Source organism: Seriola lalandi, unplaced genomic scaffold, assembly GCF_002814215.2.
Source record: "Seriola lalandi dorsalis isolate HSWRI2012SDOR001 ecotype SW California unplaced genomic scaffold, Sedor1 jcf7180002054952, whole genome shotgun sequence".
NCBI classification, from domain to species: Eukaryota; Metazoa; Chordata; class Actinopteri; order Carangiformes; family Carangidae; genus Seriola; species Seriola lalandi.
The window spans coordinates 140,681-150,784 of record NW_019525503.1 but is presented as its reverse complement, the minus strand read 5'-3'; the positions used below and the strand labels follow the sequence as shown (position 1 = coordinate 150,784).

General features: G+C 37.5%; 3 protein-coding genes and 1 non-coding gene across 4 annotated transcripts in view; 1 reads left to right on the top strand and 3 right to left on the bottom strand.

Moving 5' to 3' along the window:
* Positions 1 to 894: 894 nt before the first annotated feature.
* cox20 (cytochrome c oxidase assembly factor COX20) lies at positions 895 to 3,563 on the bottom strand. Its single transcript, XM_023394652.2, has 4 exons — positions 3,407 to 3,563; positions 2,724 to 2,838; positions 2,250 to 2,313; positions 895 to 2,162 (listed from the first exon to the last, which is right to left on the bottom strand). Exons 1-4 carry the CDS (start codon positions 3,437 to 3,439, stop codon positions 2,018 to 2,020), a joined length of 357 nt encoding a protein of 118 aa, XP_023250420.1. The 5' UTR covers positions 3,440 to 3,563; the 3' UTR covers positions 895 to 2,017.
* A 1,169-nt stretch (positions 3,564 to 4,732) lies between these two features.
* Positions 4,733 to 4,804, bottom strand: trnae-uuc (transfer RNA glutamic acid (anticodon UUC)). The gene has a single exon. It is a non-coding gene; the product is annotated as a tRNA-Glu (tRNA).
* Positions 4,805 to 5,876: 1,072 nt separating this feature from the next.
* LOC111645435 (gonadotropin subunit beta-2) lies at positions 5,877 to 8,094 on the top strand. The gene is made up of 3 exons (XM_023394651.1): positions 5,877 to 6,033; positions 6,357 to 6,475; positions 7,861 to 8,094. The coding sequence occupies exons 1-3, from the start codon at positions 5,940 to 5,942 to the stop codon at positions 8,092 to 8,094; spliced, it is 447 nt and encodes a 148-aa protein (XP_023250419.1). The 5' UTR covers positions 5,877 to 5,939.
* A 949-nt stretch (positions 8,095 to 9,043) lies between these two features.
* Positions 9,044 to 10,104, bottom strand: part of LOC111645447 (uncharacterized) — a 1,574-nt gene continuing 513 nt past the window's right edge. The window contains exons 2-3 of the mRNA XM_023394661.1: positions 9,837 to 10,019; positions 9,044 to 9,693 (exon numbers count right to left, since the gene is read on the bottom strand). Coding sequence (XP_023250429.1) covers positions 9,186 to 9,693; positions 9,837 to 10,019 — 691 coding nt within the window. The 3' untranslated portion in view covers positions 9,044 to 9,185. The remainder of the gene's footprint in view (positions 9,694 to 9,836; positions 10,020 to 10,104) is intronic.

The window sequence follows — 10,104 nt, the reverse complement described above, 5'->3', positions numbered from 1 at the left end:
TCGTTTTTGTTCTATAGCAGAGTGAACGAGTCACATCTTGCTGATGTAATCTACCACGGTTCATTTCTGTTGGAGGATTATGTCACATGTGTCAGGTACAGGAAGTGTGTGACTGGACGGGAAGTTCAATCACAGGATGTGGATGTGGTGACATCTGCTGGCCCACTGATGGTACAACAGCATTTTTCACATTTTAGTGGAGCAGCCAGCGCAGCATACAGCACATACGTACGGTGGCCCTGAGAGCTCAACACACCACAACTAATGAAAACACATGCAAATAATCAAACATGCTGCAAATTCGGTCCTACAACACAACAGAAGTGTTTCCAGGGGACACTAAAAAGTGATGAGCCTGCTGGGATGCACGTGTTATTCAATGTTTTTAACTTCATAAGTCACAACTGGGCATTGAACAAGTCCCAGCCAGGTTCATCACTTTTTAGTGTCCCCTGGAAACACTTCCATTCTGTTGTAGGACTGAATTTGCAGCATGTTTGTTTTCTTAAATTGCAGTACGTTGACCTCTCAGGGCCACCATACATAATCAGTTTTACAAAGTTAATGTCCACCATCACACCCAAGTTGTGAACAACCTACCTGGAGGTTGAAGGGATTTAGTGCCTTGCTCATGGGCACTTCACTTTGAGTCAGTTGGACGGTTGTTTCCTCTGTGGCTCAAACTGTACCGACGCTCATTTCTCAGCTCTGCTTCATCCTCTAAAACGGGACAGCACATGTTCAGTGAGGCTGCTACTGATGATTATTCTCACAATTAATGAATTAACAAACGTAATATTCAACTTACAATTCTTTTTTTTTTTCTCCAGTGTCTTCGTTTTTCTCACTTGAATCTGATCAGCAGCCAAAAAAGCAGCAGCAAGTATAACAATATAAAGCAAACATTCATTTATACTTTATTCATTATCCACACCGCTATCATATACAGTGGCGGCTGACACTTAGACACAAACAACCAAACACACCTACGGGCAATTTAGAGTCGCCAATTAACTTAATTTAACCTGACAACAAATATCAAAATGATCAATTTCCTGATGACTAATTACAGACTAGCTGAAGGTAGAGGTGCAACAGTTACTCACAATGTCAGCAACAATGACGACGACATCCTCGATTGCACTTTTTTTTTTTTTACATCAGCACAAAATTTATTTTCCACATCAAGTTTTAAATATTAACATTAACATATTGACAGTCGGGGGTTTGAGGTGAAGTGAAAGGTTGATTCAGCACTGGATCACAAGAAACTGCTGATTCTGATTCTGGCTCAGTGGGGGATGAAAACACCCACTGGGCTCTGATTTGTTTTAGCAACACGTTACAAGTAACTCAAGTGAAATGTAAAAGAGTATAAATCCAGCACTGATTTACCTTTCGAAGCCACCTTATCAGTGATTCTTAAATAAAGAAATAACACAGCAGAGATCTGGTTGTCAACTACAAGTAAAATAAACACGAGCACACAGTTTGTTTGTCTTATACATATTTTTCCCCAACAACATGCAATTTAACACGGTTCCCAATAAAGACGACGTCTCAGTTTTTGGAGCTTTGCAGGGATGTGTCACTTTAAAACATTTTTTTACACCATTTAGTGGTTTGACTTTCAGACAAGAGAAACAAATGACTGAAATTACAGGAATTTATGCATCAGAGTTTGAGGGAGTGGTAAATCTACCTGATCAATAAGTGTGACTTGTAAAAACAATCAAATTCAAAAGAGATTTTGTTTGAGGGGGCTGGAATTTGAAAGTGAGTGATCTAGAATTGGTGTTTTTACATGATGAAAGACTTCATCTGCTCCGTGATGTGACTGACAGACCAGGCACTTTACAGACTGCGAACTTGCTTGAGAAGTTGTTGGACCAAACCAAAACAACAATAACAAAAAAAAAGCATCCGTAAAATACTGGCTTTTCGTCAGTTTACCCTGACAGTGTCCTCTCTTCTCCACGCCCTCATACGGGAGGGAGATGAGTTGCGGTGCTGGAGATCATGAGGGCCCTGATGTTGTTTCTGCTCCAGGTTTGTTTGTGGGGTCTAGACCAGATCCTTCGTACACAACCTTGTTCTTGATGCCGTCCTGGATTATCCTCTGCTGCACGCGAATCTTAGCGTTGTTCATCCTGCAGTAAAACCTGGAGAGGGAGACACAGGAGGAACGTTTCTCTTACAAGAGAGATAGACCAGAAAAAGATGAAGTGTCAGTCAGTGTGAAGACCTACCAGGACCCGAGCGTGGTGAGCATGAAGCCTGCAAATCCGATGTCAAAAGACCTCTTCACTCGACCTGCGGACAACGGGACAGACTTATGACATTACTTGACATTATTTTATTTTATACTAAAATGAAGTGGATTAAATCCAGATCGTTTCATACGTCTCATATTTAGGTTGCAGCTGCAGGTCAAAATTAAGAGTAATTTTGCTTTTTAGCATACCTGTATCTTTTGTGTCTGTTTCAATATGCCATCATCAACTTCCCCTTAGTTTATTACTTTAGTTCACAATCCCCTTATTTCCCTGGAGGCTAAACTCTCATATTCTGGATGGGACAGACTCCAGTGACATTATCCATTTAATTTTACAGGTCATTCAAGATTCAATTTGTGAAAAACTAAACACAGCGCAAAGTAAAACAATCACTAAACGAACAATGAAAAGACACAAACACACACAGACAGCCTAATTAAAACTCACTGGTGGTCAGAAAGTGCAGGAGGCCAGCAGCCAGTGAACCTCCAGCTCCATGCAGGATGGCCTCTCTGGCACAGGGAGTCTTCTGGACATCCAGAATCCCCAGCAGCCTGAAACCCTGAAGGACAGAGTCGGACGTGAGGTATTAACACCTACTGAAAATTCATACCTTCATGAAATATAATGGAGAACTGAATGTGCATCTTGTTTTGGCAAATACCATCTTTATTCAGTTATTTTAAAACATGTTTTGTTGTATGTATTGTATCGTGTTTTATTGAAATCCATTTTTATTTGTTTAATAATCTGTGAGCCGAGATTTTCTGTAGGATATCATATTTCTGAAAAACTTCTCAGTAACTTCCTGTGGTATAATTTTCGTTTCCGTGTACAAGTTAAACTTTAATCATCAAATATTTGAACGGGATTTGGGGGGACCAAACTATTTCTGATAACGGATAGCTATTAGCGTGCTAGTTTAAGTTATCTCTGTTAAAGCGGGAAATTTAAGTGTTAAAATGAGTTGAGATAACACAACTTTACCGACATTAACCGTGATAACCTAATGAATCACGTCAACAGTTTCTGAAAGTTGCTAGCTGCTGTTGACCTTCTGAAAACTGGAGCCTAGCAAACATCTTCCATTTAAAATACGTTTCCCGGTTGAATTTAATTTAGACTCTTACCTTGTTTTTGCTCTCCTGCTCTTCTCCCGCCATTGCACCACTGTGTCCGGCTACTTGTGAAACGTTTACAACCAGTTTAGCTCGAAAAAACTCATCATGTAACGACAATTCTCGTAATCATATTGGGCTCTTCTGCGCATGCGCTGTAGCTGCCGAATGGGTCCGTTCGCTTTTAATCGCCGACAGGAAAACGGTGTTTACCGCTGTATAGTTCCGATCAATGTACATGATGATATTAGATAAATTCTATACTGTAAATACATGTAAAGTTTTCAAGTAAAAGAAATCTCACAAATAAATCTAAAATAAATTAATAAAAAGCAAGTAAGTCAGTTTTAGTTCCTTTATTTCTATTTATTATATATATATTTTTTAATTATATTTATTACTTTTGTTATAATTTTATTTAAATTCTTTGTGTTAATCATTTATTTTAAGGTTAGGTTAATAGCTTACAGCTGCTTTTATTCCTTATTTAGAGATGCATAAATTCATAAATCAATAAAATGCAAACAAGCATAATTGAAAATAGAGTAAAACAGACTCAATCTAAGATATAGCATAATACAGACACGGTGAGGCTGTATTTCTTACATTTTATTTTATGTTGTAGATACAGGCTGCAAATGAGTTTCCGGCCTTTTCCCCGGTCTTTATTGCTTCTGTAACCGAAATTTCCTATTTTTTTACGTTGTGATCTATATGATATGTGGAAAAGAAGAAGCACTTAATGAAATTTAAGTAAACTGAAGGGGAAAAAAAGAACCTAAGTGTCATATTAGCCCATTAAAAACTGCAACCAGGAATTATGGCTGTAGAAAAGCTACAGGATCAAGGTGTAAAACAAACCACGTCAAACAGGAGACCAGCATGTCACTGTGATCCCACACCGATCAAACAGGATTATTTCACCGGCAGCAGCAGATTACTACCTGACAAACATTCATCCTGTTTACGTGTTGGATATTATTTCCGAATACAATAATGAGTCTAATCATTTTTTACGAGTCTGTTTGAGAACTTTAAAGAAAATAAAGGCAGAAATAATATAATATGAAAATGAGACTAAAACTGGATATCTATATATTTGTGCTATTATATATTCTTTTAACATATTTAACTGATTTTCGTCGTGAAAATACTGGAAATACAAACATCACTAAATTCAATAACGCAATTTCTTTGAGTCTCATAAGCTGAAGTTTGTGCACATTTATGAACAAACAGTCATTTCATGCGACCAGTAGCTTATAGAACAAGCCACACGCTACAGGAATAAAGTCTCATTTCCGCCAGTGACGTACAGCGTTAGACGGAAAACTCCAGTTCCCATACCGGGAGTCGAACCCGGGCCGCCTGGGTGAAAACCAGGAATCCTAACCGCTAGACCATATGGGACTTATTAATCAAGCATAGGCTGCCGCCACTGAAACATCAACACATGACAATGTGAAAAACAACACATTTGTTTTACTTCATAAATTCAATTTACTTTCTGCATTTCATATGCATGTAAAAAAAAAAAAATTTTGTGCGCACTATTTTACCATTTTGCCCATGAATACACAAAGTTTAAAATCAACTTGCGATTAAACACAAGTAACATAACAGCCATAGAATGCACTGCTTACAATGAACAGGTAGTGAGGGCTGTGAAAGGGGCGCAACCGCCATCTGGTGGTCATGTCTGAGGACAGCAGCTCTTCCCAGCAGCCTCAGTAGAGAAGACAAGGGAGGCCAACATAGCAATAATAAAGTGATTATTCAGACGGAAGCAATACAAACCAAATACCAAAACCAAATATTTTAGAAATTAATATTTAATACTATAATAAATCTCTATTATTCTATCATTCAATCTCTATCTTTTTATTAACCCCTTCACAGTTCAGCTGCAGGTCAATCTGGAGGATGAGTTTAAACCCTCCTCCTCCCTCCTTCTAAAACGTCCACTGTAACAGGATGTGAAAGTGATACAGAGACAGATTAATCTCCTGGGTAAATAAAGGTTAAAACTGTCCTGTGTTCCCTCCTTTGAACAAAAACAGGTGATCGGGTTTGAAGCAGTGTGACATCCAATATGAGCAAGTGTCTTCCTGGATACCAGGCTCCTCTGTGCTGTATAAAGCCGGAGCTGGACAGCTGGCCTCAGCACACCTGCTGCAGACACCGGAGAGGTAAGTTACCAACGATCAACAGCCGATTCATTCAATTTATCTGCATGTTATTTATTCTTCTTTTCTTTTTTCACTGTGGTTTGTGGCTGGGTTGCCAGGTTGTGTAATTTTTCCCCATTTACAGAAAACAATGAAGACTGCAGTAAGTCATTATCAAATAGTTATTGGCCCAGATCCCTCCAGAAGGTCAGGGGTCAAACACTCCATTAGAGGCTCTTTGTTGATTAATTAAAGCTGAATAAAGTCCCTGATTGTGTATTATTCATAGATAATTTCACAATCAAAATCACAGACTGTGATGATGTAGCATTTATTGATCTTAGTTTATTGATAGAAGTCCATATATCTCCTACAGGATGACGGCTCCACAGGTCACCAGAGTGATACTCCCCCTGATGTTGAGTTTGTTTCTGGGAGCCCCATCTTCCATTTGGCCCCTGGCTCCTGCAGGTAAATAAGACAATAAGACAGTTTTAAATTTATTTTATTTTCATGCAAAAGAAACATTTTGCAACTAATTCAGAATTTTATTGATTGAAATCTGAATGTTTTCACTGAAAATAAAGAAAGTGGCTTCTTTTGACTTTACATTAAATAATGTTAAATAACATTTGACATTTATCAACATCTTTTTGACCCATGAGCCTGAGCAATAAATCTATACTATAATGTGTTAGTAGGAATCCTACGTTAGCGTCTGCTCTGCTAAGAAAACGCACAGAGTTCCAGTTTGTGACACATCTGAACCAAACTGCATGGTTTTCCGTCAGCAGCGGCCTTCCAGCTGCCGCCCTGCCAGCTCATCAACCAGACGGTGTCTCTGGAGAAGGAGGGCTGCCCCAAGTGTCACGCAGTGGAAACTACCATCTGCAGTGGTCACTGCATCACCAAGGTCAAAGAAATGAGAAGGAGGGAATTAGAGGATGGGGGTCAAATAAAGAAAATAATAATAAAAAAAGATAAATTTTCTATTTTGGAACGCCAAATATTTTTGATAATTTTGGTAACTATTATTTGGAGTTATGGCTGGAAAAAGCAATATTTATTAAATATATAATACTGAACTTCAGTTACATGATAACAAGTTTAAATATTCAAAATTTTATTTCAATTTATATTTTATTTGAATAAAGTGAAAACAGAAATTATTTAAATGGTAAATCATGATAAAAAATTGACTAAACAACCATTTTAAAATTTGCAAGAAAATAACAAAATAAAAAAGGAATTATCAATAATATATACTGTAAATAACAAGCAATAGCAGGTTAATAAAATCTATGTATTGAGCTCACATGAAAAATAGATTCAGTTTTATGTTTTCAGATAAACACTCATTTTCTTTTCACAATGTCTCGTCTTTTTCACCTGGTAAGATAATGGTTTAATCAACTCATTTATAATTCAACCCAATGTGACTACAATCACCTCTTAATTAGTTAATTATTTCATTAGTTTATTTATTATTAGTTTATTTATTTTGCACAATTTAAAATACATACAGAATGACAAAGAAAAACAAATAGCATACAGTGCAGGGAGAGGCAAAAAGCTTGAGTTGAATTAGATGATAAATTGTAATAGTAACAAAAAGCTGTGAGGACATATGATTTTATTGTAGGAATAATAAAATATAATATATATTTAGTACATTCTTAGCAGAAGCAAAGCATCAATGCTTTGATGGAGGTAAACTTTTTTTTTTTTTATGGTGGAATCCATGGAAAAGGAAGTTTTCTGGATGTGCAATATTGCCATGAAAGATTAAGACTAAATAATTAGGTTGGTATCTATTCATTTCCTCTCAGTAGATCCCATGAAAATGACTTCCCTGCTGTGTCTGCAGCTCTCAGCGTAAATCTTTAAAATCAGCACACAAATACACAGTTTAATTTTTAAGTCTCAAAAGTTTTTGATAACAGCTGATCACTGTAGTTTTTAGAAAACATTAATCAAACGTTACTCGCCTATATGTGTATTTTTTCAAAATAGTCTCAGTAATTGAGGCTACAGTTTTTAGCAAATGTTGCTAAAACAAGACTAAATAGTACATGTGTTGGGGACTATTTTCAGCTGTGGATTAATACACAATTGGTGCTCTAGTGAGAATTTGGGGCAGCAGGATGGTGTGTGTGGGATTTGGCTAATAATAAACCACGTGTGTGACTCACTGATAAAAGTTTTTGGGAACGATGATGGAGCTGTATGGCTCAGAGGAATCAGATATACCAGACTTTACATTCACAGATAATACTCCTTGTTTTTGCTTCTCTCCAGGACCCTGTCATCAAGATACCATTCAGTAACGTGTACCAGCATGTGTGCACATACCGGGACTTGTATTACAGGACGTTCGACCTTCCTGACTGTCCTCCTGATGTGAACCCCACCGTCACCTACCCGGTGGCTTTGAGCTGCCACTGCGGCAGGTGTGCGATGGACACATCTGACTGCACCTTTGAGAGCCTGCAACCCGACTTCTGCATGAATGACATACTTTTCTACTACTAGTGACGTGAAAGAGCAGAAAAAACACATTCAGACACACAACACATAGAACATAGAGCCGCCCTCACATTTAGCATCAACTGTAGTAAATAAAGATTGTTGCCTTTACCAGTGCAAAGTCTTCCGTTTCATTTATATACATATATATATATATATACACATATGTATATGTGTGTGTGTGTGTGTGTGTGTGTGTGTGTGTATGTATGAACCGACTGTAAACCTATCAAATGTGCAGTATGGAGGAAAATAATCCAGATTTGACAAGTTAAAGTTTCTTGGTTTTTGATCCGAAACTGATCCAATGTTGTCTAGATGCAAAAAAAAAGCTGTGAAATGACTTTTTTGCATTTTCATGAACAGCATACGGTTTCACAAGTCAGACAGAATGTTTTAAAGACTCTTTAGTCCCTCTGGGGTATGTAGTCCAGATTTGACAAGTCTGAGTGTAGTAGTTTTTGATCTGGACCTGGTCCAGTGTGGTGTAGATGCAGAAAGAAAACAGTGAAAACTTTTAGAGACGTTCTTCTAATGTTTATTATTTCTCAGAACCTAAACAGGAACAGAGCTACTGGGGTTATAAACCATTTTCTTGTGGTATAATGCAATAGAGATCGAATCTGTCTGATAGAGGCTGGATGTTTTGGGGGAGAAGTGGTTTAAAGATTAACTTACTGTGGTTAAAAAAAAGACACATACTACTACAAACTAGAAACTACTGACAATGTTTTAGTTAAACAAAAACAGTCTTGAAGCTTTAAAAACATCAATGATCAAACCTCTCCTCAAAGAATCAAATTTGAACAACATTATTACCATTTCTAATCTTCCTTTTCTTGGTAACATTTTAAAGAAAACTGTTTTTAATAATAAGAAAACAGTATTAAAAACAATATAAAAAAAAGAATATTAGATAAAATGATATTGAATTCTTTCTTATTATATGGATAAATAAAGTTGAATGGAGCTGAGTTTTGTAGGAAATCATGTGAGAAGAAGACAGAAACTGTCTTGTTTCTATTTCCTACATTTCTTCTTCTGTTTTTCTCTCTTTCTCTGACTACATGGAGCGACTGTGTATAAGTTGTCATCATTCATGCTGTTGGTCTGTTTCTATCATCGCTGTCCATCCTGCAACGACACAGAGAGGCCAACAGCTTGTCTACAGCTCCTTTCCTACTGAAAACATACAGGAACACGTCTGCAAGAGGACTGAACTTTACAAACATGAAAGACACAACACTGAGGGCATTGTCATATTTGAATATGACTACCAGGGACCAAATGATGGAGGGCAGGAACAACAGTGTGTAAATAAGTAGAACCAAAACCAGAATTGCAACAATTCGTCGTTTTTCATCAGCAGGGACACTAATGGCTGCAGACAGGGCTTTAACGGTCCCACGCAGGAAGAATATGAACAGAGGGAAGGGAAGGAGGAAGAAGACTCCAAAGATGGTTTGTGTCAACTTAGTAAATAGCAAGATATAGACAAATACAAAAATCAAAAGAGGAAAGGTCCAGACCACGACACAGACCACTACAGAGGCCTTGATGGTTCGTCTGAAGCGGTACCACAGCGGCCAGGCGATGACCAGATACCTGTGATACAACATAGACACACAGATTCTTTGTAGAGCATCTGAATTGTATTATATATAATACAAACACTATATACAGTTTACATATATAAAATGGTCAGACATGTAAGTAGCTACACAAATACTTAATAAACTGATAGCTACCTTTCCAGGGCGACACACACCATGAAGCCAACACTCGCCATCAGACCCCAGAGGTAAATAACATTGAAGATTATTCTGATGATGAAATTCTCATGTTGTACCACTTCAACGATCATGCAGCAGAGTTGAATGAGGTCAGAAATCAGAAGGTTGATGATGTAGATCGGAGCCACGTGATCGTTTCTGACCTGCAGGAAACATTGGTAGAAAAAATCATGATCTTTGCTGATGACACGTTGTCATCTTACTCTGCTCAACATTTACAGTC

Excerpts from the sequence above, each read along its gene's own strand:
- LOC111645435 (XM_023394651.1), top strand. The coding sequence starts at position 5,940 with ATGACGGCTCCACAGGTCACCAGAGTGATACTCCCCCTGATGTTGAGT. Across the intron at positions 6,034-6,356 it reads TTGGCCCCTGGCTCCTGCAG|CGGCCTTCCAGCTGCCGCCC; the intron begins GTAAATAAGACA and ends TTCCGTCAGCAG. Across the intron at positions 6,476-7,860 it reads GTGGTCACTGCATCACCAAG|GACCCTGTCATCAAGATACC; the intron begins GTCAAAGAAATG and ends GCTTCTCTCCAG.
- cox20 (XM_023394652.2), bottom strand. The coding sequence starts at position 3,439 with ATGGCGGGAGAAGAGCAGGAGAGCAAAAACAAG. Across the intron at positions 2,839-3,406 it reads AGCAGGAGAGCAAAAACAAG|GGTTTCAGGCTGCTGGGGAT; the intron begins GTAAGAGTCTAA and ends TCTGTCCTTCAG. Across the intron at positions 2,163-2,249 it reads CTCACCACGCTCGGGTCCTG|GTTTTACTGCAGGATGAACA; the intron begins GTAGGTCTTCAC and ends CTCCCTCTCCAG.